This window comes from Vipera ursinii (genome assembly GCF_947247035.1).
Source record: "Vipera ursinii genome assembly, chromosome: 1".
NCBI classification, from domain to species: Eukaryota; Metazoa; Chordata; class Lepidosauria; order Squamata; family Viperidae; genus Vipera; species Vipera ursinii.
The window spans coordinates 129,369,600-129,395,697 of NC_139512.1; the positions used below are offsets into that span (position 1 = coordinate 129,369,600).

Genomic DNA, 26,098 nt, shown 5'->3' on the forward strand with positions numbered 1-26,098 from the left:
CGGGAGGTTTTTTGTTTTTTTTTACGAGCGGCGGTTCGGCGGCCGAGGGTGCCGCGTTAACTAACCCAGGTAATGCCGCCTCCCGGCGCTCCCTCACCCCCCCCTTTCCAGCCTTTTCCGGTTGCCTAGCAACCGAGGCACCCACCAGGGGAAGCGCGGGCCTTCAGTTAAGGGTCTGGGCAAAGGCGTAGTCGTGTGAACGCGGTTGCAACGCTTGGGTGCACGTCCCCTTTCCTGGATTGCAGTCATTATTAGAGCGGTGGCCCGTTACTGTGCGGCTGGAGAGCCGGGACTCCTCTGCGGATGGGAGGCCTTAGAAATCATGGCAACCGGCCTTGCTGCACGCAGTTCGTGTCTTCTTGCGGTTTCTGGGCTTTAAAAATTCTTCCGACCCAGGTTCGAGAGAAAAAGATTCCTCGTCGGCTTACACAGCTTTCGTTGAATAGCGGCCTGGTTCCCTCTCTAAGCGGGTAGGGGGTGAACGCACGCTTGGTTAACTTTTCGGAGAAAGCTACAGGAAGGATCTGAAAAACAAAAGAACTTCGTTTTACAAACAGTCGGATAGGCCGGCTTTTAAACCCGCTGCTGGTTGAACTACGAGAGGCCTGTTAATAGCTGCGTGGGGAAACTCCTGTTGTTGTTTTTTGCCTGATTGGATATTGAGCAAGAAAGGAGGGGAAGTTTGTGGACATCCAGAGCTGCCCAGTTTGGGCTGCAATCATCTGGACCAGGGGTCTTCAAACTTGGCCCTTTTATGACTTGTGGACTTCAACTCCCAGAATTCCTCAGCCAGACACGCTGGCTGAGGAATTCTGGGAGTTGAAGTCCACAAGTCATAAAAGGGCCAAGTTTGAAGACCCCTGATCTGGACAATCAATAGACTAGATCAGGGGTAGGCAACCTCGGCTCTTTTATGACTCATGGACTTCAACTCCCAGAATTTTTTGGTTCAAAAATTGTTGCTGTATGATACATTGTTTTGCCTGGTCATAGGTTACACACAAACAAGCATGAGAGTTTTAGTAGCTTATATAGACGAATGTGATTGAGTAGGCATAGCTCAGTATTTAGTGCAAACCAAGCAAACTTGTGACACCATAATGATTTTGGGGGCACATAGTACGGGGAGCCCTGACTTCTTGCGATCACAATCGAGCCCAAAATTTTCATTGCTAAGCAAAGCAGTTAAGTGAGTTTTGCTCCCTTTTATGACCCCTTTTGTTGTTAAGCGAGTCACTACAATTATCATAAATACATGCCAGTTGCCAAGCACCCAAATTTTGATCACATGACTGTGGGAAGGCAGCATTGGTCGTAAGTGTAAAAACTGGTCATAAGTCACTTTTCCCAGTGCCACTGTAACTTCCAACAAATGGTTGTAAGTCTGTCTATTTGTATATTATATTTTTAGCATGCTTAATTTGTTATCTGAATGAAACGTCAACAGGCTGAAAAATCTGTGTCTGAAGTGATTGGTGAATATCATATAACCAGGAGGCTATAATGGTTGAATGGTCAACTCCTTAAACATTTTATGTAATAGGATCATATTTCTCTAGTCTGTCTTCTCAGTATAAAGAAGATCCTAACTTGGTACTATTTCTTAAAGATGTCCCAAATATTTTCAGGTAGCAGCATCTGATCTTCTTTAGAACTACTCTTCTTACTCTGGAGAAGTAAAGTTGTCTTATCATGGAAACATGCAACACTGGCTCAGTAAGGCATGGGTCTGTAGGCATGTCATTATTATACTAGTAAATAATCTGCAGTCTTCTTTCCAACTTTGGAATTGAAAAGAATTGTGTGACTGCTAAGATATTTCCAGCCTAAACATTGGAGTTTTAAATCAAAGAGAAAACTTAATTATTTCTCAGATGGGAGCTGTAACTATGTGAGAACTGCAGTTGTTTGAAATAACAAATATGGACTGTACCCAGGGAGATAATGTATTTGTTTGTTTGTTAGAATTATTTCCATAATGCTACATTCCAAAATGATTCCTGGTGGTTTCTGGTAGTGTTAAAAATAAATAAAAAGACAGTCATTAAAACTCAATTAAAATGTCCAATTAACAGCATCACCTCTCAGCAACCAATCATCTCCTTTTATAAATACCGTAAAGTGAGACTTGAATATTTCTTAATTACATTTTGTGTATTTTATAAAATGCTGCCTAGAATGCTGTTTAAATTCCTATTATGAATTATTGCTAGCAATATCTTTTGCATTATGAATGTTTTAATAAACTCTTTTCAGCATTATAAAGTATAATATATTTGATGACTTGGAACAATATCTCAAACTAAATCATCTGGTACATAGCATGGTGCTGATCACCATATAGTGAAAAAAGGAAGGGGGGCACTTACATACATTTGTACAAAGTCCACCTCTTCCCACTGAAATCCGTAAAGTGAGGCAAACTCCCCGAACAGCCCAGTGTGGGAGACTATGGAATCTTGGTGGATAGGGAAAGGATAAAAAATATGTTAACAGTGGAATGCAGTATCTCGGAAACAAATGTTACTGCCTAGAACACTAAACTGGAACACTCCTGGTATCATGTGTATATGTTAGAGGTTATGTAGTTTTCTCTTGGTGTTTGCTTCCAGTTAGAACTGTTTAATGGAAAAATTCTAGTGAATATATGCTGTTTCTAATTTAAGCCAGACTTGTAAATTGCCAGTTTTAAGGAACCATCCTGGTGAGAAAGAATAAGCTCCAGGCAACCAGTTTTTGAAAGCTGGAGTAGACTCATATACAAATGGTTTTGATAACTACATGAAAGGGAATGGATTAGTAATTTTTGTGGCTTGCTCATGTTGAATATTGTGAAACTAACTCAGTCTTCTTAGTCATCAGATAATGATAAATCCAAATGCCGTTATGAATGAAGGGGAAAATAAATAAATATAATCTTATTTGTGTGCTCTGTTCTAGATTTTACGTTTTATGGTTGGCAATGTCCATGATCTTGTCTGCCTCAGTGGTCCGTGTGAGAGATGGACTCCCTTTATCTGCTTCTACCGATTATGAACAAAACACAGCCGTACAGGAGTGCCGAAAGTACTTTAAAGGTCTTGCAAAGAGACTCACTGAGCTTCCAGACCGATGCACCTTGCAAACAGGAAAGTATAACATAAAGTAAGTTTTCTCTGGCATGTGTATTCTTTCTGCAACATTGCTCTTTATTGTTTCATATAACCTAGATACAGTGGTTGCTCTAATAACAGTGAAGAAGGCGTCTTTTTGCTACAGTGACATTTAGAAAGTACATTCTTATTAAGAAGCATTCCTCCTCAAATCTGCAAATCACTTATGCATACCTGCAAAGGTCCTACTCTTGAACTGCTGCCAGAACAATAAGCTAAGGAGGCAGGGCAAGTCTTCTGAAGAATATTACTTATCAGAACTTGGATTGCCCTGATAATTTCCGTAGAATTATTTTAAGCAAGATCCTTCTGGGTCCATCTCTTTGTATCTCAAATATTAAATCTTTGGGCAGTGCAAGATCTGGCATAAAAAACTGCTTCATTGCATGCTAGCTTGGTTAACGGTAATGTTATCTATGGCAGCACTTACAGTTATAGACTCAGTCCTATAATTATCTTATATATTATTTAAGAAAAATAAATATCTGAAGCATCTTAACCCTATGTTTTTATTGTACCAATATTATATTTTGAAATGTTTATTTATAAAGAAAAACCAGGGAAATTTTATAAACCCTTCCTTGTATTATTAAAATGCATCTTTATTATTTAAGAAGAATAAACTAGATGTTCCAGTCTCCCCATTTTTCTGTACTATTATATTTTTTGCAATTCTTTAAAGATGGGAGGGGCAGATAGTATATTTTTATATGATGTGCTACATATTTTTAAGATGAAGTGTCCCCTAGATTAGATTTTATAAAGAGAATGAATGGGAAAGTCTGTGTAATTCTGTGTAAACAAATATAAATTGCCTATATGCACAGTGCAAAGATAGAATATTTATCTCATCTACATCCTTCCTAGAAAAATATTTCACTCTCAGTAAGATAATTCTGTTGAGCTTTTTTGTTGTGGAATGAAATAAATGTATACTTAGGAATAACTGATAAATAAAACATTCTGAAGACCGTAGCCTTTATCTATTTATTTCCTCCCTTCCTCTTTGAAGGGGAAAAACTCATTTTCCATTCTTCTCCATGTTTTATTGTATATTTGTATATAAGAAAAAAATGAGATACATATCATGTTACACCCATACTTACCCACACCCACCTACCTACCCACACCTATACCTGCCCTCTTTTTAAAGAACATATTAACTATTGATAGGTAATAGGAAAACATTAAATCAAAGTAAAACGTTATTGTTATTGGTGGAGCAGTGGGCTAATGCCTCCTTAAGTAACCCCAGCTGCCTGCAATTAGTGCAGGTTCGAGTCCCACCAGGCTCAAGGTTGACTCAGCCTTCCATCCTTCCGAGGTAGGTAAAATGAGGACCCAGATTGTTGGGGGCAATTAAGCTGACTTTGTAATAATGCCGCTTGGGGGGGGGGTGAAAGCCCTAATAAGCAGGCATATACATAGAATGAAGGCTACTGCTAAGCTTGTAAGCCGCCCTGAGTCTTCGGAGAAGGGCGGGATATAAATGGAATTAAAATAAAATAAAAATAAATAAAAAATAGCATTATAGTTAGAGATGTAGAATACTATATTCCCCTTGTGGGAAAATGGAACTATGTCATTCTGAAGAGAGTTCAGTGAATTCCAGGGGTTCATTCTCTGAATCAGAAATAGTCTGGATCTAATACATGTCTAGGATACTTTAGACTGCTTCTGGTTCAAAAGATTTGCTTCTGGGAATCACTCCCAGAACAGCATGATCCAAGAGGAGGTTCAGCAAGATCACATTCTGTTTCTGATTCACTCTTAATTTATTTTCTCATGAATAGTAATACTTTTATTAGACTCATCGTCATTTCTCTTGTTGTAGTTTTGTGTAAAGCATACCTAAGCTGATCTCTGAATACCTGATTTTAATTTTGAAATGTCATACACTTTTCCTCCCACACCAAAAATACAGCTTTGTTAGTTCCCTGGGAGTGAGTTACATGATGCTCTGCACTGAAAATTACCCCAACGTCCTTGCCTTCTGCTTCCTGGATGAGCTTCAAAAGGAGTTCATTACCACATACAACATGATGAAGACAAATACAGCAGTCAGACCATACTGTTTCATTGAATTTGGTAAGGGGTTCATCTCTTTCTTCAATAATTGGTCTGATTCCGGGCTTCTGAACGTGTCTAATATATCTACTTCGTCATGGTTTACAAAATGTATTATGGAAACCAGAATAGTGCTTACTCCTAAGAATTGTAGAAAACTTTAACACAGACAAATGTCTGTTAGTGACATGGAACACTGGTACTCGTTCATATTACAAAGCAAACAGACCACAATTTTCAGAAACCAGAGGAATGTACAGTTAGACATGGGCTGACTGTATTTCACACAGCTTGATGTCTCATGGCCCAGTGTTCTGCTTATTTTATGACCATCTCACTTAATGGCTATTGTTTCCGTGGGGATGCAGTAAAATTTATTTATTTCTGTCATACACCACAGTAATCTGCACAGATTCCTGGTGGCTTACAACATTAAAACAATATTGAAACCTAAGGCAACAATATAGTAATAATGTGCTACAGTATACAGATGGCATGAATTCCTCATTCCCCAAATACTGTCTGGAAAAGCTCTGATTTTAATAGCTTCTGGAAGGCTAATAGAATGGGTGCTGATCTGAACTCAGTGGGGAAGCTGCTTCCATAAAATAAAGACTGCAGCAGAAAAACATTGCCTCTTAGCCCTTCTTTGTTAACCACCATTAATAGTAAGCAGTTAACATATTTTTGGAGGGAAGCGTACCAGTTGCCCCCTCAAATCCTATTGTGCTGCTTCATTCTAGCAGTGTGTGTGTGTGTGTTCCTGGGGTAGATAAGCAAAGAACAACTGGAATATGTGCCAGGGATATAGAGTCCCCAGCAAGTTTCCCCAAGACCTAAAACCCATCCCAGTCACCAGGTAAAGAAGTAAAAATTATCAAAAGAAGAAGAGGAACCCAAGAAAGATAAAGATTTCAGGGAGAAACGTAAGGAAAACTTTCAAAGAGCTGTGGGAAGATACAAGAAGTATTACAACAACTTCTGTAAAGCCATTGAAGACAGGGGTTCAAAAAGATCTCTGAACTGAGGTTTCAACCTCCAATTTGCATACCAAAAGATGCCAGTAGATAGATAATGCTGTGCAGCCCCTGGGTAGTCTTCAGATGCTGCTCCATGTAAAGTACACTGCAGTAATCTAGTCAACTGGCAATAAGTATTTGAACCACATTGCCTGTAACAGTGAAATGATGCATTTCACTGCTCAACTTCATAATAATACCCTCATTTTTTTAAAAAAAATAATATTGACAATAAAGGGTGTAAATCTGTATGAGATTACCCTGGGGTAAAGTACTAAGAATTAAATGGAATATACTTTTAAATCAACGTGTATAATGATGCATCAGGTTTGATAAGCACAGTGGTACTTAGCATGAAATTATAAATAAGCTGAGAATAAATAGAAATAAAACCATTTCACCATCCTTGCACTCACTGTACTGTGTATTTTGCTAATTAATTTGTGGTTGCTATGCTGTGCTTATATTCTATGGGAAAGTATTTCATGCTATAGGAGGTGGCATTTTAAATATTATAAATAATAATTTTGTAATTCAGAAAAGTGCCTGGAGCTCAGAATAAATGCCTATGTTTCCTAAGAAAGTATTCTGAATTACAAGAAAAACTAAATCAAATCTAATTAATTAATTATATTAGTTGCACTTTCAGGCTTGCCAATGCATGCAACATTAGTTTATTCATAATTAAAATTTTAGCATTTAATCGTCTGGTGCTGCAAAATTAATTAGCCCATGATATACTAGTTAGAAAGCAGCAGCTATATTAAATTTTTCTACAGTGGATGATCGAATTTTAAATAATGAATTTAAGTGTTTGCATCTGAGATGTATGTTGCCCATAAAGCTATGGGGTCCCCAGTGATGTTTTCATCAAAAATCTAAAGGGAGTTGCTTTAATTTTATACAGATAATTTTATTCAGAGGACCAAACAAAGATACAACAATCCACGATCTCTGTCAACAAGGATAAATCTTGCTGACATGCAAACAGAAATTAGACTGAGACCACCTTATCAGATTTCGCTGTCAGAACTCTGTTCAACCAATGGATATCCATATGGATCTCTACAAGAAAACAAAGATACAAGAAAAATGTCTCCAGGTGAGATAATGGACTTAAGTTTATCTATTCAAATTTACTTATTTTAGGTTAAAGGTAGAGATTGATCTGCTTGATTTATTGCATTCCTTTTGTAAATTTCATGGCCAATTGCAACATGAGGACTTTGGTAATGCTGGATTTTGAATGACTTACTGAAGCTCAAATGGGGGGAAGGATCCTGAGTATCAGTGCAGTGTGAAGAACTTTTTCTCCAGCATGACGAAAGGAGAATCCACAGATAGTCACAGATGGGTTGATCTTGCCTTTCTGCCCTAGAGACTAAGTCAATCAACTTTTGCCACGCCTCTCTTCCTCCGGCTAGGAATCCCCAGTCACGACTTAGTCTTAGCCCAAGAGAGACATGGTGAAGATTGGCACTTGTTTCTAGCAGAAAGACAACTTTTTGGGATTTCCCAGGTTGTACCTTTCCCTTCGCTTCTTTGTGCTGATATCAGCATTGCATTTTAAACCGCTGAGAGTCAGAGTGGTTTTGCAGGCTTCGGCTGAAGCGTGAAGCTATTTATAGCTTCCAGGCAGGGCAGAAGTGTAGCGGTCTCCATTTTGAGCGCCGCTTTTATTGTTCCTGATGGGGGGGGACCCTCCCTTCCAGCGAGGACTGTTAGACTGAAATAGAGCCACTTTTGGGGCAGAATTCAGTCAGCAATCTTATTAGCCCGGTTATAGAAGCAGCTGCTGCATTTATTTAATTCGGTCATAACGACGGAGCAGGAGGTCACTTACCAGTGGCTGCCATTTTGAAAACCTTACAAACACTCTCAGTCCATTACAGAAGGCCAGAATTAAGGAGCGGCATTTCGAGGGTGCTGATTCTCCAATTACAGGCTCCTTGGCAGCTCCTATTACAATTAGAGGCCACAACAACAGCGTCCAGCCTCCCAGCCATTACGAAGGTCTTCAGTCGGTCCAGGCAATTTCCAGACTTCAGGGTGTGGCTGAGTGCCCACTTTAACTGCCGCCATTTCAGGGCCTTTTACCACCACCGATTTCGCTGCTTATAAGTGTGCTGGCTACCCCATTAAATTGGTCTTGCTGCCATTAACAGGATCATACGTGTGCTGGCTACCCCATTAAGTTGGTCTTGCCGCCATTGACAGGATCATAAGTGTGCTGGTTACCCCATTAAGTTGGTTTTGCCTCCACTACCAGGATTGTGAGTGTGCTGGCTCTCCCATTAAGTTGGTCTTGCCGCCATTGACAGGATCATAAGTGTGCTGGCTACCCCATTAAGTTGGTTTTGCCACCACTACCAGGATTGTGCGTGTGCTGGCTATCCCATTAAGTTGGTTGTGCCGCCACTAATAGGATTATAAATGTGCTGACTACCCCATTAAGTTGGTTTTGCTGCCACTACCAGGATTGTGAGTGTGCTGGCTATCCCATTAAGTTGGTTGTGCCGCCACTACTTCTAGCCACCACTTGGATCCTTGCTACTGGGATCACCTCTCTGTTGCAAACACATTGAGATTGCCATTACTGTGATATTTCTGATTTTGCAATGGCAGATAACACTACAGAACCTCAAATATCTCAAGGAGTCTCCAGCAGTTCTTCCAGGCACAAGAAATCCAGATCTGCCAAGCAGGAGGCTGCTGGGAAACTCAGATCCAAAGCTATCTCTGGCAAAAGGTCTTCCAAAGCTGCTGAGAAAGAAGCAAGCAGGGGGCACCAGACATTGGAAAAACAATTCTCCAAAGCTGCAAAGCAAAAGAAAGATGCAAAGGTTGGTCAGATTACTTCTGTTCCCATGGAGGCATCGGTTTTTGGCCCTCAACAAGCTCCTTCAATCTCTGCGGCTCCAAAGGCCTGGTCTCCAGAAGGGGAAACAGGTCCGTTCATTTTTCCCATGGCAGAACAGGTGGAGATGGTTCCCCCTTCCAGTGAGGGGCTTGGCCTTCAGATCCCTGCTCCTCCGAGTACAGCTAGACCTCTGGGCCCAGAGGCCACATTCACTCCTACAGCGGCAGGGCTTCGCTATTAGAACGAATGCAGTTTCTGATTTTTCAGGCTGTTGCCCAAGGCATAGCTTCAAACCTACACCAGAGAGCTCGACCTGAGTCGATAGCATCAGGGATCCCATCTCACAGCAATGTATCATATCTCTCCCAGGCGGAAGCAGCCGTGTACCGAGGGTCAGTTTCCCCCTCCCATTCCTCCAGGAGTGGAATGTCGTTCATAGGGGACGAGGAACAGAGAGAGCAGGGGATGTCAGAAGAAGATGAGGACTTATTTCCTGATCCCCCTCCTTTCATAGGCCTGTTTAATCCGGCCCTCTTTAAATCCTTACTTGACAAGGCCAGGAGCACTGCTCAGTTTGGTCCTGAACGTGTCCCTCAGGCTGAACCTTCCACCAGCCAGGGACCTACCAGTAAGGTCCTTTCAGAACCAACGTTTACCCAACAGGACATTCCCTGTCCTCCCCTTTTCCTCAATGTAGTCCAAAGACAATGGGGAACACCAGGTATTTTTCCATCCCCGGGGGGAACTGTTAAAAAGTTATTTAATATGGCTCCAGCACTGTCAGAGGTGCTAGCAGTCCCCACTGTAGATGAGCCCTTAGCATCATTGGTTTCCTCCTTGACTGTGCCTGGGAATATAGCAGAGGTTCTGAAGTCAGAATAAGAAAGCGGAGCTCAGTTTCCTCAGGACCCATGAAGCCTCAGCGTGGGCGGTCAAGGCAGCTATATCAACTTCTTTTTTCGCCAGAATTTCACTCCTCTGGCTTTGCCAGTTGCAGGCTAGGATCCCACCAGAAGAGGTACGGATGCACCAAGATTTAAACAAATTAGTAGCTGCATCAGAATACATGGCTGACTTATCATTGCACGCAGCCAGATTTTCCTCCCGGGCATTAGCATCTAATGTTACCTCCCGCAGACTTCTGTGGCTCAGACAGTGGCGAGCGGATGCTAGGTCCAAGTGGCGGTTGGCCTCAGCCCCTTACGTGGGAGGACAGTTATTTGGAGAGGCACTAAACCCATACCTGGTTGAGAACAAAGATAAGCGTAAGGTCATGGCCCCTTTTATTAGGAGAGCAGACAGGAGGGCTGCCCGCAAGCAGTCATTTCGCTCAACTGATGCAGGTTCGGAATTCACTCATTACTCCCACCCTTATCCTCCCAGACCACAACGTCAGTTCGGTAGATCTGGTAACAGGGACAGACCCAGACAGCAATTTCAGGCCAAACGGCCCTTTCGAGGCACGGGAGGCCATCCTTTCAGAAGGTCCAAGTGACAGCAAAGGTGCCTCTCCCCTAGGGGGCAGGTTGGCTCTCTTTGCAAACAAATGGAAGAACATCACTATAGATCTCTGGGTCCTCAGCACTATCAGATTCGGCCTGACTCTAGAGTTCAACTCCACCCCCCCGAGGCATTTCGTCCTCTTGCCCATCATCCAAAAATCTGGTCAAAAGAAGCCTCATGAAAGAGGCCATTCGACATTTTCTGGAGATCCAGGCCATAGAACCGGTACCGGCAGGGCAGAAGGGATGGGGTTTTTATTCCAAATGCAAACGCTCCAGTCCATATTAGCAGGCATCAGGAGTAGGGACCTCCTTACGTCCATCGACCTGACGGAGGCCTATCTACACATTCCCATCCTTCCCGGGCACCGAAAATTCCTCAGGTTCTGCTATGCAGGCCACCATTTTTAGTACAGAGCTCTACCATTTGGCCTGTCATCGACTCCCAGAGCATTCACAATGGTCCTGGAGGTGCTGGCCACGCATCTGAGGACCATTCCGGTGCATGTCCAGTGTTATCTGAATGACATCCTCATTCAATCCTCTTCAGTCCAATTGGCTCAGTCAGACCTGGCATTGTCCATCAAGACCCTCCAGGACCACGGGTTTTCAGTAAATTTTCAGAAAAGCCAGATAGTTCCCTCCACCTGGACACGGTGATAGATACAAGGAAGTGCGAGGTTTACCTGTCTCAGGAACATGGGGACAGTATCCGATCCCTAGTCACCCAGATTCAAAGGGAGCGAGTAGTCACCCTAGCAATCCTTTCTCAACTGCTAGGAAAGATGGTTTCCTGCATAGCAGTAGTTTCTTGGGCTCAACTCCACTCCAGAACCCTCCAATGGTTCTTGCTCCCGTTCCAGAGACTAGGCACCAGTTCCTCCAACCACAAGGTAACGGTCCCATCACAGACCCTGAAATCCCCCCCAGTGGTGGGTCTCTCCAACGATGGCCAGGGGAACCTTATTCAAGGAGCCCAACCGACTCATCCTAACATCGGATGCCAGCTTGTTCGGTTGGGGAGCGCACCTGCAATTCCAGTTGGTTGGAGCTCAGAGCTGTACATCTGGCTGTATTCCACTTTCGCAACACGGTGGCAAAGCAACATGTTCTAGTCCTCACGAACAATGTGGCGGCGAAAGCCCACATCAACAGGCAAGGGGGTACCCACTCCAGGTCCCTCATGGCCGAGGCTCAATTATTAGGAACCTGGGCAGAGACTAACACCTCGTCTCTCAAGACGGAGCACATCTTGGGAGAGACGAATCGGCAAGCAGATTTCTTGAGCAGGGCAACAGTGCACCACTCTGAGTGGTGCCTGCACCCGGATCACTTCAGAGAGATATCAGAGAGGTTCGGTCATCCAGCACTGGACTTGTTCGCTACCCCAGCGAATTCCCAGCTCCCGGTTCCTGTCTCCAGGGGCAGAAAGGCTAGATGCCCTCCGCAGCCCATGGCCCAGAGAGCTGTATGCATTCCGTCCTCTCCCTCTGATCCAGGCAGTTATCGGAAGATACTGCAGGAATGGGCAAAAGTGATACTTAATTGCTCCTCACTGGCCAAGACAGCCGTGGTATGCTGACCTCATAGGTCTCTCGATCTCTTCTCTGTGGAGGATACCCCAAGATCGAATCTCCCTCAGCCTGGGGGTTCTACAACATCCAGAGCCTTAGTGGCTCCAGCTAACCGCCTGGCATTTGAAAGGAGACTCCTAACAAAAAAAACCTACTCATCAGATGTGATTACCATGATTCAGGCTTCAAGAAGGCCTGCAACTAATAGAATTTATGATTCCACATGGAAGAATTTCTGTAACTGGTGTGGGAGACATCAATTAGATCCAGCTACAATTCCTATTCCAAGAATTTTGGATTATTTACTGGAGGGACTTCAGAAGAGCTTAGCACTAAACACAATCCATAGACAAGCTGCTGCCCTGTTCACGGTGCTTACATATGGTAACTCAGAACCCTTGGCTCAACACCCCATGGTACGTTCCTTTATCAGGGGAGCAATCAACAGCAAACTGCCCATGGTTCACAGATACCCCTCTTGGGACCTGTCCAAGGTCTTATAAGCTCTCACTTTACCTCCATTTGAGCCCATCAGAACCTCCACTCTGCAGTTCTTGACGCTCAAAGTCGCTTTCCTAGTAGCCTAGGTGCATCTTGGAATTGGCAGCACTCTCAATTAGAGATGACTTACATATTTTTCATAACGACAGGGTGGTCCTACGCTTAGACCCCTCCTTCGTCTCCAAAATCAACTCATTGTTTCACAGGGCACAGGAGATTGTGCTGCCAGATTTTTGTCCTGAGCTGTCCCACGATTTGGAATGTAAATGGCACACCTTGGACGTTCGTAGAGCCTTGCATCGCTATATTAAGCGAACTGCCTCCTTTCGCAAATCTGAAGCTCTATTTGTTTCATTCTGGCCCTCTTCAATGGGTCAGAAGGCGACTGCCTCTACTATTGGCAGATGGATTAGGGGTTTCATAGCAGGGGCGTACCAGACACACTCCTTGCCTGTTCCAAGACGAATCACCGCACACTCAACTCGCAGTGCGGCAACTTCAGCGGCATGGGCGACACAGTTGTCCATTGAAGAGATATGCAAGGCGGTGACGTGGTCGTCCCCTTCCCCATTTGTGAGGCATTATAAGTTAGATAAGTTTGCCTCAGCAGACGCTTCATTTGGCAGGAGAGTTCTCCAAAGAGTAGTTACAGGTAGTGGGACACAGGCCCAGACTTCTTCCCGCCCATAGGGACAGTGAGGCTTTGGTATGTCCCATCTGTGGATTCTCCATTCGTCATGCTGGAGAAGGGGTGTTGTCTTACCTGAACGCCTTTTCTCAATGTGAAGATGGAGAATACACTCCCCCCCCCAAGGGTCCATCTGGTCCTGTGTCAGGGGAATTTGAGCCACCACCTTGAAAAATCATCAACTGCTGTGCCTTCGTCGTGACTTGGGATTCCTAGCCAGAGGAGGAGAGGCATAGCAAAAGTTGATTGACTTGGTCTGTAGGTCAGAAAGGCAAGATCAACCCATCTGTGACTTATCTGTGGATTCTCCATCATCATGCTGAGAAAAGGCGTTCAGGTAAGACAACGCCCCTTTTCGTTGGTGTCCCAGTGAAAAGTTACTGTTCACAAGGACAGTTTCATCATATCGTGAATGATGTGTGTGTGTGAGAGAGAGGATATTAGGGACCATGACCCAGAAAAAGAAAAAAATCCCAGGAGACCATAGATTGGATTAGTCATTATTCTCCCTAAAATCAGCAGAGATTAAATAATAATGAAGTGTGTTTTTACCCAATCTCCTGTTGCAATGACATCATAGAATTCTAGATAGAAACATAGCACTTGATCAGCCTATAGTGGTCACCTATAAGAACTCGGTGTTGTAATGGAGATCGAGAACTAATTTTAAAGCCTACTTTATTTTGACAAGTTGAGTTTAGATATATGTTTAAATGAGTTACTGTATTTAAAACTATTCTTCTATCCCAGAAGCTTCTCCCCGATTACATGTTAAGCTGTCCACAATTTAGTTCTTGGCAAAGCAAAAAGGCTCTGCCTTATAAAGTTCGGAAAGAGCGCTGGTCAGACAGAAGCAGTCCTCTTCTCTAGAGAAATTCACTTTGTCATTTCTGAACATTTTCTGACTTTATGAACTACTTTGGAGAGCCTTTTCTGCTGCAGCTGTTCAGCGCCCACAAGGTAGAATGGCACCCCTCTTTCTGTCAATGTTCCAGCTCATTAACTGCATTGTTGGCACTTTTACACTTCACTGATTTAGACAGAATGATTTACATATGGTTCATTCACCTTATTGTCTATCTCTCTATGTTGCCTAGACTACAGGGGGGTTTGCCCTGTGTTTTCCCCCCCAAACATTCAGTTTCTGTCACTTGTAGAATCTCATAGTAACACTTGTGCACACATTCACTATGAATTGGCAGTCATTTGTGCGGATAGTTGGCATTTTGTGGAAGAGATGAATATCAGCAAAGGCGCTTCTAGTCTATATTTTCTTTGCTCTTTATTTTTTCCTCTTCATCGCCCTTGCGATCAGGGAGAGAATGGCAAGTGTGGAGCTCTTTTGTATCCAAGGAAAATAAAATGCATACTAGAGTGTGGGGTCCTTGGCGCGCTCTGAGCTTGGTGGTTTTCTTGCAGATGTTTCGTTACCAAAGTAGGTAACATCTTCAGTGGTTTTATTGGTAATGAAATGTCTGCAAGAAAACCACCAAGGTCAGAGAGACCGGTCCACAGCTACAGATATTCTCCTCTATTAAAATATAAGAGTTTCAAAAATTGTCGTACATCTTGTAGCTTTCATCTGATTCGTTTCACGATGTTCTGTTTAAGAGAGGCCTAAAACCAAACCCATCTTGAAGAACCCCTGTAAGATCAGCGTGGCCTACCGTTATATAGATATCCATATACAGTAGTTGACCAAGGAATAATTGACTAGATGTGCATAGTAAGCTTATGGAAAAAAGTAGGAAATAAGTCCGGAATATTTTTGGTAGTATTCCTTATCTTTGGAAATGATGAAAAATATATTCCTATGGGGTATTTGTAATCTGTTCCCTCTTTTAGAAGCAACTCTCATTGGTATCTTGATGCCTTCTAAACAAGTGCATTTAGCCTGGGCATTAAATCGCTCTTTAGACCTGCAACGTGCTTTAACAAAGGGCAAAAATTGAAATGTGAAAAAGTACAATTTTAAAAGCCTGATTTACTTATTCATTGGCTAATTGACAGAGTAACTTTGTGTCTGTGTTTTTATTTTGTTAATTTAACTCTTATACTGTATAGATTAGGAATATTTGTTTGATACAGGTAGTCCTCGACGTCTAACCATTTGTTTAGTGAACATTCAAAGTTACAATGTCACTTTTTCAGTGACCATTTTTCACACAAGTGTTTCAGCATCCCCATGGTCATGTGATCAAAATTTGAATGCATGCAATTGGCATGTATTTGTGACGGTTGCAGTGTCCCAGGGTCGTGTGATCACGTTTTGCGACCTTCTGACAAGCAAAGCCAACGGGGAAGCCAGATTCACTTAACAACCTTGTTAGTAACTTAACATCTGTGGCAAGAAAGGTTGTAAAAGGGGATAAAATTCACTCAATAACTGTCTTGCTTAGTAAGAGAAATTTTGAGTTTAATTGTGGTCATAAGTCGAGGGCTACCTGTATGTTGTTACATCTTGTAGAAATTAAGTTTCTACTAAGGCAAAAAATTGCATTTTTCCATTGGGTTGGAGGCTGCATTTTAATCTGCACAATGATACAACCCAGCAATTTCTAGTATGCATTTCCAACTAAATATAAAAGTTGCAAATTGACCGCTCATGCCCTCAATTAAGCTGTGTTTCCCCGTTTAAGGTACATTGTCTAGAACAAGACAGAAACAGAGAAAAATAGAATTAGCAGGGTTTGTTCAAACATTAAAGAAAGCTTTTAAAATATTTATAGCGTTTTCTTCTCTCTGCTACTAGCCCCTCACCAACGACTGGAACCTGTGACGCTACCGGGAATTGTTTCCTTTCTTCTTAGCCTTTTATGTGCTGCTTTGAATTTAATTCGTGGTTTTCATGCTATAGAGAGTCTTCTACAGGTAACGTAGTTACATTTATAACTTTGAAACAGGAAAAAATATTTTGAAGATTAAGAGGGCAACTTAGTTTTTTCAAATAATTTAGCAGTGATTAGCGGAGTAAAATCACTCTGGAATAATAATTGGTTAAGGATATTGTCTTTCCTTATCATGTGGAGTTACACGCTGAGTTTGCATTCCTGAACTGAAGTGTTTGCCATCTCAGTTTCCTAGTTTCGAGAAAGAGAAAGAGAGATTTTTGATGCAGACATGATTCTCTCTTTCTCTTGCCCCCTTCCTTCCTTCCTTCCTTCCTTCCTTCCTTCCTTCCTTCCTTCCTTTCCTCCCTCCCTCCCTCCCTCCCTCCCTCTTCACCCAGCTTTCTTAAAAGGAAATAGAGGCCACAGAGAAATCTAGAATGGACTATGTTAAATGTGTAAGAGCTACATTCCTTGTTAAATTGTCAAGGGAAGTGGGAACGTGGGTTGCTTGTCTATGTCGCTCACATAAAATAGGTTGAAGCTGATATGTTTTTAGTTTTGTCCTAGTGCATGCTAATATTTGTTTGTTGATTATAAGGGAATTCAGAACGTATTAATCCAGACAGATGTGATAGTTCAGGCAATTCCTTATGAAGGGATGAAATCCCTATATCCATGGTGAGAGTAGGGGTTAGAATGGGTTTAAAGACTTTTGCACTGAGAGAAATATCCCGTTTGTGCCCCCACTTTCTCTCTCTTTCTCATTCTCCCTCATTCTCTCTTATTCTGTCTTTCATTCTCTCACACATTCTCTCTCTCTTTTAGAATGCAGACATGCTACAGAAACACTATACTTTTGAAGATGACAATATGTACATATTGTCCACTTATTAACAAGGGCGATACCTTGATTGCTTTAGTATTTCCTTGTCCTATTCTATCTTGCATATTAAAAAGTTGAAAAGTTTGATTTCAAAACTATATTTATCAATTGAGTTAAATTTCTGCCTTTCGTATTAACATTAATGAACAGTTTGTTCTGGGCACCATTCCAGTCTTCTTGCGTTTTTCTCCCTCTCCTGTAACTTGTCCTGAAAGCCTTCACATATTCCTCTTTTCTGTCTCTTATCCTCTCATATGGAAGAACTCCTTTTTCTGGGAAGTATGCCAACTGTAAACAATTATATATAATCCATTTATACTCTGTTCATATAAAACACATAAGGTGGGAAGGCAGGAATTTTGTTATGGGTTAAACAGTCAAGTCCATTGCAAAACAAATGGAATTTGGATCTTCTGAGTCCAAATCCCCTGCCCAGGATCTTTAGGTATTCCAATTGACAGAAAAGTGCTGTGCTATTCTTCGCTCTCTTGCCAAAATAATTAAATTTACTTTCTGGGTTCTGTGGCTTTTTAGTTTAAACTAAATTTTAAACTAAAATTGTGACAGCATAGCACCATCTGCTGGCTATGTTCTATTAATCTAATTTACATGATTCTCATTGTACCAAACTGCTCTGGTTTAAGGCCAAACTAATTATGAGAACAGCTGATCAGCTTGTTTAAAGGCAATAGGCACAAATTACTTAAAGTGGTAGCAAGGCTTTTGTCCAGTTCTAAGATTAAAAGGTGAACATCAGGCAAACTGCTAAATTTCCCATCTCAACCCGGCCTAGACTTTACATAATCTGTCATGGAAACTTTTCTTTTCCCCCAACCTGTTGATGGAACAGTCTTCAGAGCTTCAGGGAGAGTATTTATTTATTTATTTATTTATTCGGTTTATATACTGCCCTATTCCCCAAGGACTCAGGGCGGTTTACAAGGCAAAATTTAAAAACAATCCAATATAAAATTAAAATAAATTAAATTAAGTCTAGCCACAAAAATTAAATCACAATTTAAAAACATTAAACCCCTCAGTCCAGACCAGATAGCTCAAAGAGCCAGGTTTTTAGGTCCCGGCGAAATGAACGAAGGTCGGGGGTAGTCCGGAGTTCCGTTGGCAGTTGATTCCATAGGGCAGGCACGCCCACAGAGAACGCCCTCCCCTTGTGGATCGCCCATCGGCAATCCTTGACCAGCGGTACCCTGAGGAGGTCCTCCCTGTGAGAGCGCACAGGACGATGGAAAATTGACGCTGGCAGCAGGTGCTCCCTTAGATAATCCGGGCCCATGCCATTTAGGGCTTTATAGGTCATCACCAGCACCTTGAATCTCACCTGGAGGGCAACTGGAAGCCAGTGCAGCTCGCGGAGAAGAGGTGTTGCATGGGAGTATCGGGAGACTCCCATCACAACTTGCGCGGCTGCATTCTGCACCAGCTGAAGCCTCCGAGTGGTCCTCAGGGGCAGCCCCATGTAGAGAGCATTGCAGTAGTCTAGCCGGGAGGTCACGAGCGCATGGGTGACTGTGCGTAGGGCATCTCGGTCCAGATAGGGCCGTAACTGGCGCACCAGGCGAACCTGTGCAAAAGCTCCCCTGGCCACGACTCCTATATGATATTCCAAACTGAGCCGTGAATCCAGGAGGACACCCAAGTTGCGGGCCCTATCAACGGGGGGGTAACACCTCACCCCCCATAGTTAACGATGGAAAAGATTGGTTAGTCTGAGATGCCGGTATGCACAGCCACTCAGTCTTGGCAGGATTGAGACGAAGCCTGTTTCTCCCCATCCAAACCCGGACCGCTTCCAGGCAACAGGACATCACGTCGAGGGCATCACTGGGTTGGTTCGGGGTGGAAAGAAAAAGCTGGGTATCATCAGCATACTGATGATACCCCACCCCAAAACCACGAATGAGCTCACCCAGCGGCTTCATATAGATGTTGAACAAGAGGGGAGAGAGGACCGACCCCTGAGGAACTCCATAAACGAGAGGCCTCGGGGCGGACCTCAGCCCTCCTGTCAACACCGACTGCGAACGGCCCAGGAGGTAGGAGGAGAACCACTGTAAAACAGTGCCCCCCACTCCCAACCCCCTGAGATGCCGCAGTAGGATACCATGGTCGATGGAATCAAAAGCCGCTGAGAGGTCTAATAGGACTAGGACAGAGGAACAACCCCTGTCCCGAGCCCGGCAGAGATCATTCACCAGCGCAACCAATGCCGTCTCCGTGATGTACCCGGTCCTGAAGCCCGATTGGTATGGGTCCAGATAATCAGTTTCCTCCAGGAACAGAGGGAGCTGAAGTGCCACCACGCCATGGATGGGAAATCAATTGACCCTTTTCATCCAAATGTTTAATGCAGATCTGGCTGCTGCTAGAGAAGATTTATAAAGAAGGGTCTACCATATTTTATTTTGACCCTTGGAAGTATTTTTTATTGGCCCACCAGTAAATCCCAGCGAGCAGTCAGAAAATGAAAAGAGAACACAGGTCACTGCTAGTTATTTGTCTAACCTGGTAATGGGATCAGCTGGACCAATATCAGGACCATTTTAACTTCAGTTTCTATAATTATAAGGATCTCCATGTGTCTGTTTAAATGAAGATGGACGACATCCAATTCATGCTTGTGGTTCCTTATTAGAGAAGGTAACTGCTTATGACAGGGGTCTTCAAATGTGGCCCTTTTAGTCACGCTGGCTGAGGAATTCTGGGATTTGAAGTCCACAAGTCATAAAAGGGCCAGGTTTGAAGACCCCTGGCTTATGATGATGATGATGTGGTGCAAGAATATTGATACAGTAGACCCTAGAAGACTGCAAACTGGCAATCTTGACTTGAGTTCTGGAAAAGAGGCTCCAGAATTCCAGTATGTAAAATAATTGTCGTCTTTGCACACCATAAAATATGTTGATTTGAGAATGCCTATTTTGCCCATTTTTTCAGAATGAAGAAGATGACTTCAATTTTGTTATTGCTTTTTTCCTTGGCACAGCAGCTTGTTTGTATCAGGTATGTACTTAATGTATTTTTAGGTGTTAATAGATTTGTCACTGGTCACAGCCCAAAACAGGCTTCCTTTGGATTTGGTTATTCTGACCAGATGCCTGACTAATAAAAAGAATGAACCGCATTGAATGTATTCTAAGTGGGGGGGAAATATTGCAAAGGCTGTTTTGATGGGTTTGTACTATCACTGTAAAATTTTGTTGCTTTTATATGATTAATTTAAAAAGATGCAAGTTGTGAGACATATTATTTTCTGTTGCAAAGTAAATCTCTTTGAGTGTCGGAAGAGCATTCAGAGATAAAGGAGATACCTTCTTTATCTTCAGAACTCACCTTCTTTTGTATTATGCATGATATTTGAAAGAATTGCAATTCAAGAAAATACTTTAAAATGCCAATCAGTATAAAACAAATTTTTATCTAAACTCACTAGTTGCCCAGAACATCCAGATTCTAATAGACAACCAAGAACACTATTATCATCTCTATATGGCTTCACGAGGCAGACTTAAATGACCAATTTTAGTTTTCTGATGTGAGAATTTCTGAACGCTCTTCAAAGTCATAGGAAAGCAAATTTTTCTTCCGCAAAAGAATAAAAGTAATATTGAAGGGGTTTTTTTTTCCTCTTTATGTTGGATAGAGGACTTTTTCCCTTTGATTTCTTTGTGCTCTAGCTACAGAATTTAGTAAAGTCCTACAAGCTATCGTTTAACTGTGATCATTATTTTTTCTTTGCAGTGCTATCTGTTTGCATATTGCATGAGCTGGCGGAACATTAAATCTTTCCTAACGTTTGGCTTAATCTGCTTGTGTAATATGTACCTTTATGAATTGCGCAATCTCTGGCAGATCTTTTTTCATGTGACTGTGGGCGCTTTTTTAACGTTGCAAATCCGGCTAAGGCAGCCACAAGGAAAAGCTCATGATTACAATGTGTGACGGATGTCCTCTGATAGTTTCACGGCAAACTTCATCCAAACAGTATTCTTCTCAGGAATGAAAAGCTTTGGTGTACGAAGAGAAGTTCCATGTACTCTGAGGCACTAATAAGTCGGCAATGAAATTCTTCCTCAAAGAATTTTTTTTAAAAAAAAAAACAACAACGGTTCAAGAACTAATTGGGGTACAAATGCAATCCATCGCTGGAGTATATACCCCAAGGATAAATGAGAATTCGGAGGGCAGCATGAAAAGCTCCATTTTTCAGAACACTGACAACGGCAAGAATCTGTATTGGACCTGCTCGGCATATTAAGTGATTTCTTCAGTCCCAAACCAGTTTTGCCTTTGTGAGGCAAGAGAAAAGGCTGAAATAAAGGGATGGTATTGCATATTAACAAACAGTTCGGTATGAATGAATTCCTAAATGACAGATTATTGGATTGCACATAAATTTAATGGTGTGTGTCTGCATTTTCCTTAATTAAAACCTAACCCGGAAACCATCTGTTCCTGGGGATTAGTTCTTGAGCCCCAAATGCCTGCCATCTAATGCTGAGTTAATTATGAACTGCATTAGTACTTTGTTTCCTTCTGCCTTCTTACATGTGCTTTGAGAGAGAGTTAGAGAATAATCTTATCTGCCCCAATGCATCAATAACTCCACCACATTTTCTCTTCCTTTCCTTATCTAAAGTTTGAAGCTTTTTTTAAAAAAAAACCCCATCACTTTGTGATGATATAGTGGGAGGAGAAAGATGTTAGCTTTTCTCTGTATAAAATCAGAAAACGAATTAAGCAGTTGTCTAGATGGGATACAGCTAAATTTTAGCCACTTCTCTGTGTTATGAAAGTATTTGGAACGGAAGAAACAGCTTTGGATCATTGCAATTTATTTATTTGTATTATAACAGATTATAACACTGACAGAGCTCTAGGCAGTGCACATAATCATTTCATTTCCCATGAATTATGGCTTGGTCTGGGAGAGCAGGACTTGTCCAACGTCACCCAGACAGTTGCTGGGCCTGAAGATGGGCTAACACCTGGTCTTCCTGCTGGTTCACTGTGGCTCCAGTTGCCAATGTATAAACTTCAAGGTGAATCACCTGTGATAATTAACTTGCATCCACTGCAGGTAGGGTACAAATAACATGATGAAATGGAGGCAACAGCTATCCCCCCCCCCGAATACAGAGATTCACTGTCTGTATTAAGCTTGTTTAGGCAAAAAGTAGGGCTTGGCATTTAAAAAGATGAGTGTTAGCTGAATTCCAGCTGAAATTAGAAACCATTAAAGCTCACAGAAATCAATACAGAGGACCTTTAAATTCATTTGAGATACTATCTCTGACATGCAGGAATGTAAGAACTGTTCAGAATATTGTTGAATATAATCCAGCAATTTCTTAGCCTCTGACTAGTACCGTGGTACAGAGCCCTGGTGGTGCAGTGGTTAGAATGCAGTATTGCAGGCTACTTCTGCTGCTTCCCAGCTGCCAGCAATTTAGCAATTCGAGTCTCACCCGCTCAAGGTTGACCCAACCTTCCATCCTTCTGAGGTCGGTAAAATGAGGACTCAAATTGTTGGGAGCAATATGCTGACTCTATAAACAGCTTAGAGAGGGATGTAAAGCACTGTGAAGCAGTATATAAGTCTAAGTGCTATTGCTACTAATTTCTTAGCTTCTCTGGGTGAATTCATTTGCAGAATAGAGTAAGACAGTGGTTCTCAACTTGTGGTCTGTGGACCCCTGGAGGGTCACAATGTCATGTGGAATCCACAAAGTCTTGAAGAAATGTTACGATTTAAGTCTTGAGTTACATTTTGGGGTCTGTGGCCATGGTCCATGGCCACAAAAGGTATTTAAAGGGGTGAAGAAAAGGTTGAGAACCACTGGAGTAAAATCATACTGTCAACATTGGAGGCTCTAAGCAAAATTTGGTTCCGGCAAAAACTATTATTAAACGTTCCTCCTTGCATTATGAAATTACAGTTTCTTACAACATTTGATTTAAAGGAAGAATTATATCGAAGCAGGTGTGCTAAAAGATAATTAGAAACTTTCTAAAAAGATGGCAAAAGAGATGGATTTGTTTTTGGAGTACCTAATCCCCACTAATAACCTATTTGTCTCTTGGCTTGAATTGCATGTCATCTGCAAGTAGTGATAATTGTAGACTGATTCAGTGGAGGAAAAAATCTTTGCTTGGGCTTGCATAGTACATTAAGCCACGATTTGCTTAATCACAATTTGAATAAGCCGTAATTGGCTCAGTTAATATAATACAAAGCCAAAAAATAAATCTTACCATGGCTTGGGTTTATAAAAGCCCAACTTCTGTATTTTTGCCTGTAATATACAGTAATTTTCAGTGTTTCATGTATTGGATCCTTTTCTACGGTAATGTCATTATGGTACTTTACAGGACTGCACTAAGCCAGCAATGAAAAGCCAGTGCTTTAATGCCTTAATTAAATTTATGTGTGTATTCTTCTTACAGGAGTAAGAAAGTATAAAATATCTCATGATTAATATTTTATAGAGGGCCAAATGATAACAGTGATCTCAAAAATGTGTGCATATTCCTGAAACTTTAGATGTAATATATATATAATTTTAATATTTGTCATGAGCTATTTTACACTTTCTTATTCATATATATGTATCATTGCTCCTACATTGCTAATTTTCTCTGTTTTCAGAAAGAATACATCACAGAAAATATCTTCCACTTTTTGTAATATAAATTTGCCTGCAGCTATTGTTACCAGTTGTAGATTTATTCAGATAGATGCCAAAGAGTTATTTTCAATTAAGGATTGGGCAACTTTCATAAGTTTTAATTTCTAGTGTTCCTCCCCCCAAGTATAAATGCCCAGTCACTATAAACTATAGTTAAATGAGTTGGCAGCAGCATATAATCATACAGTACAATAACTTATATCGATAACTATCATTAAAAAAATCTGTCTAAATGTATTGAACTGTAGTCCAATGTAGTAAAAATCATTTGTTCAGTTATCTAGGGTTGAAACTTATTGCCTGTTGCTAATGTCAAGCCTATGAAACCCCAGACTGTGCAAATGAAGCTGGTGTTGTGTAGCCTCACTATCTTAAGGCCGTTTGGGTCTGGCTGGGGCGGAACAGGCGTTGGCTCAATTCCTGGTAAGATTTGCTAGGTGTGGCTGTGTGGCCCCAGATTCGGAGATGATTTCATTGTTCTTGGCTGGGGCAGCAACAGCACCACTACTTCCACCATCCCTTTGTAACTGGTGTGGAACTTGGGGCCCTTCTGGACTCATAGTTGTTGCTCAAAGAGCAGGTGACAGTTATGACTAGGAGGAGCTTGGCAAAGCTTCATCTTGTGCCCCAGTCATGCCCGTTCCTCAAGCTGGAGGCCCTTCAGGCCCAGTTGTGCCCTGATCACTCTATGACTGAATTAGTGTGGTGCACTCCGGAAGCTACAATTGATTCAAAATGCAGTAAACAAATAGTAATGAGTAGCAATACCTACTGCTTCTTAGACTGCATTGGTTGCCAGTCAGCTACTGGTTGCAATTCAAGTTGCTAGTCATCACCTATCAAGCCCTTCATGACACAGGGCCTGGATGTGTGAGGAACTGCCTGTCTCCAGTTGTTTCAGCCACCCCAAATTTCTGTTGCTAAGGAAAATAGTTACTGAGTTTTGTTCCATTTTATGACCTTTCTTGCCACAGTTAAATGAATCACTGCACTTAAGTTATAACACAATGGTTATGTGAATCTGGCTTCACCACTGACATTGTCAGTTCACAAAAAGTGATCACATGACCCTAGGACAGTATAACCATTATGAATACATGCCAGTTGCCTGGTGTCCGAATTTTGATCAGGCGACTATGGGGATGTTACTATGGTCATAAGGTTGTAAAACAGTCATAAGTTACTTTTTTCACTGCCATTATAACTTTGAAAGGTCACTTAATGAACTATTGTAAGTTTATTTAAGTATTACTGTCATGTTAAGAGATTGAGGAAGTGTGTCTTCTCTGCCATGGCTCCTACCCTCTCTCTAGGGTACGCAAAAGTCCTTAAGGCCTGGCCTTGGTCCCCATCCTGCGATTCAGGTATTTGTCATGCCCCATTTGTGGTTTTCTATTACTGTTTTGACTGTTTCAGTCTGCACTGTGTTGTTTTGTGATTTTAACTAGTTTTACTGTTTTTGAATTTTTATAAGCCACCTAGAGCAAGCATCTGTAATAAATTTAAATAAATAACAGAGAACAGTACAGGAAACAGCAGACCAGCAATAGGGATAATGATAATGATTTCAATATGCTAGGAAGTATAAACATTCATCGGAAGCTCACTATTTTTTATTGAGAAAGGAGATTGCTGCTTAATCAGTTATCTAAAAAAATATCTTCAGGCCTCTGTATCTTTTCAGAGCATAAACCAAACTTAGTTATCATTAGTTCAAGACATTTTCAAGTACAGTTGAGCCCTACAGTGATAAATAGAAGAAATATATAGTCATCTGAATAAGTAAGTACACCCCAATGAAAGTATTGTTTTCAAAAAATTTCGGCAGAGATATGTAACCTTCATTTCAACAATATTATTTATTTTATTTATTTAGCTTATGGTGTTACATTAGCCAGGAGACTACAATGCTAATACAGAGTAGTAGTTTGGCCACCAATTTACTAGCTCTATTGTGGTAGATGTTCATGCGCTTTCCAAGGTGCACCACAGGAGGGTAAGCTAGTTTTGCATCAAAAGAAAGATGAGCGGCTCTTCCTGCAGTGTCATCCAAAGCCTTCTCCCTCGCAAATGGGCATCACAACCAGGAAGTTTCAGAACCGGCAGGAAACTGACTGACTGCATGAAACACCAATTCGTCTCCTCACTGAAGTAGTACTCATTTATCTACTTCCATATAACATATTTTTGAACTGCTAGGTGGGCAGAAGCTGAGGCAAGTGACAGGACTTCTGGAAAAATGAGCACTGGATAAACCAGGCAAAGATAACAGTTACTGGGCCCCGATCCAACTGAAAAGCATGGTAGCAGGGAA

The 26,098-nt window shown here is 41.8% G+C and overlaps 1 protein-coding gene across 3 annotated transcripts; it reads left to right on the forward strand.

Annotated features, from left to right (window-relative positions):
* On the forward strand, window positions 1-24,063 carry SEC22A (SEC22 homolog A, vesicle trafficking protein). 3 transcript variants are annotated; one of them, XR_014490880.1, is made up of 8 exons: window positions 1-69; window positions 2,941-3,144; window positions 5,077-5,240; window positions 7,146-7,340; window positions 8,864-9,081; window positions 16,116-16,234; window positions 20,033-20,098; window positions 20,837-21,006. XR_014490880.1 is itself a non-coding variant. In XM_083349888.1 (7 exons), exons 2-7 carry the CDS (start codon window positions 2,963-2,965, stop codon window positions 21,035-21,037), a joined length of 927 nt encoding a protein of 308 aa, XP_083206014.1. In that variant the 5' UTR covers window positions 1-69; window positions 2,941-2,962; the 3' UTR covers window positions 21,038-24,063. The 3 variants fall into 3 exon arrangements, 2 of the variants coding, with proteins under 2 accessions (XP_083206014.1, XP_083206015.1); XM_083349888.1 differs by lacking the exon at window positions 8,864-9,081 and having other exon boundaries at window positions 20,837-24,063; XM_083349889.1 differs by lacking the exons at window positions 7,146-7,340; window positions 8,864-9,081 and having other exon boundaries at window positions 20,837-24,063.
* Window positions 24,064-26,098: the final 2,035 nt, after the last annotated feature.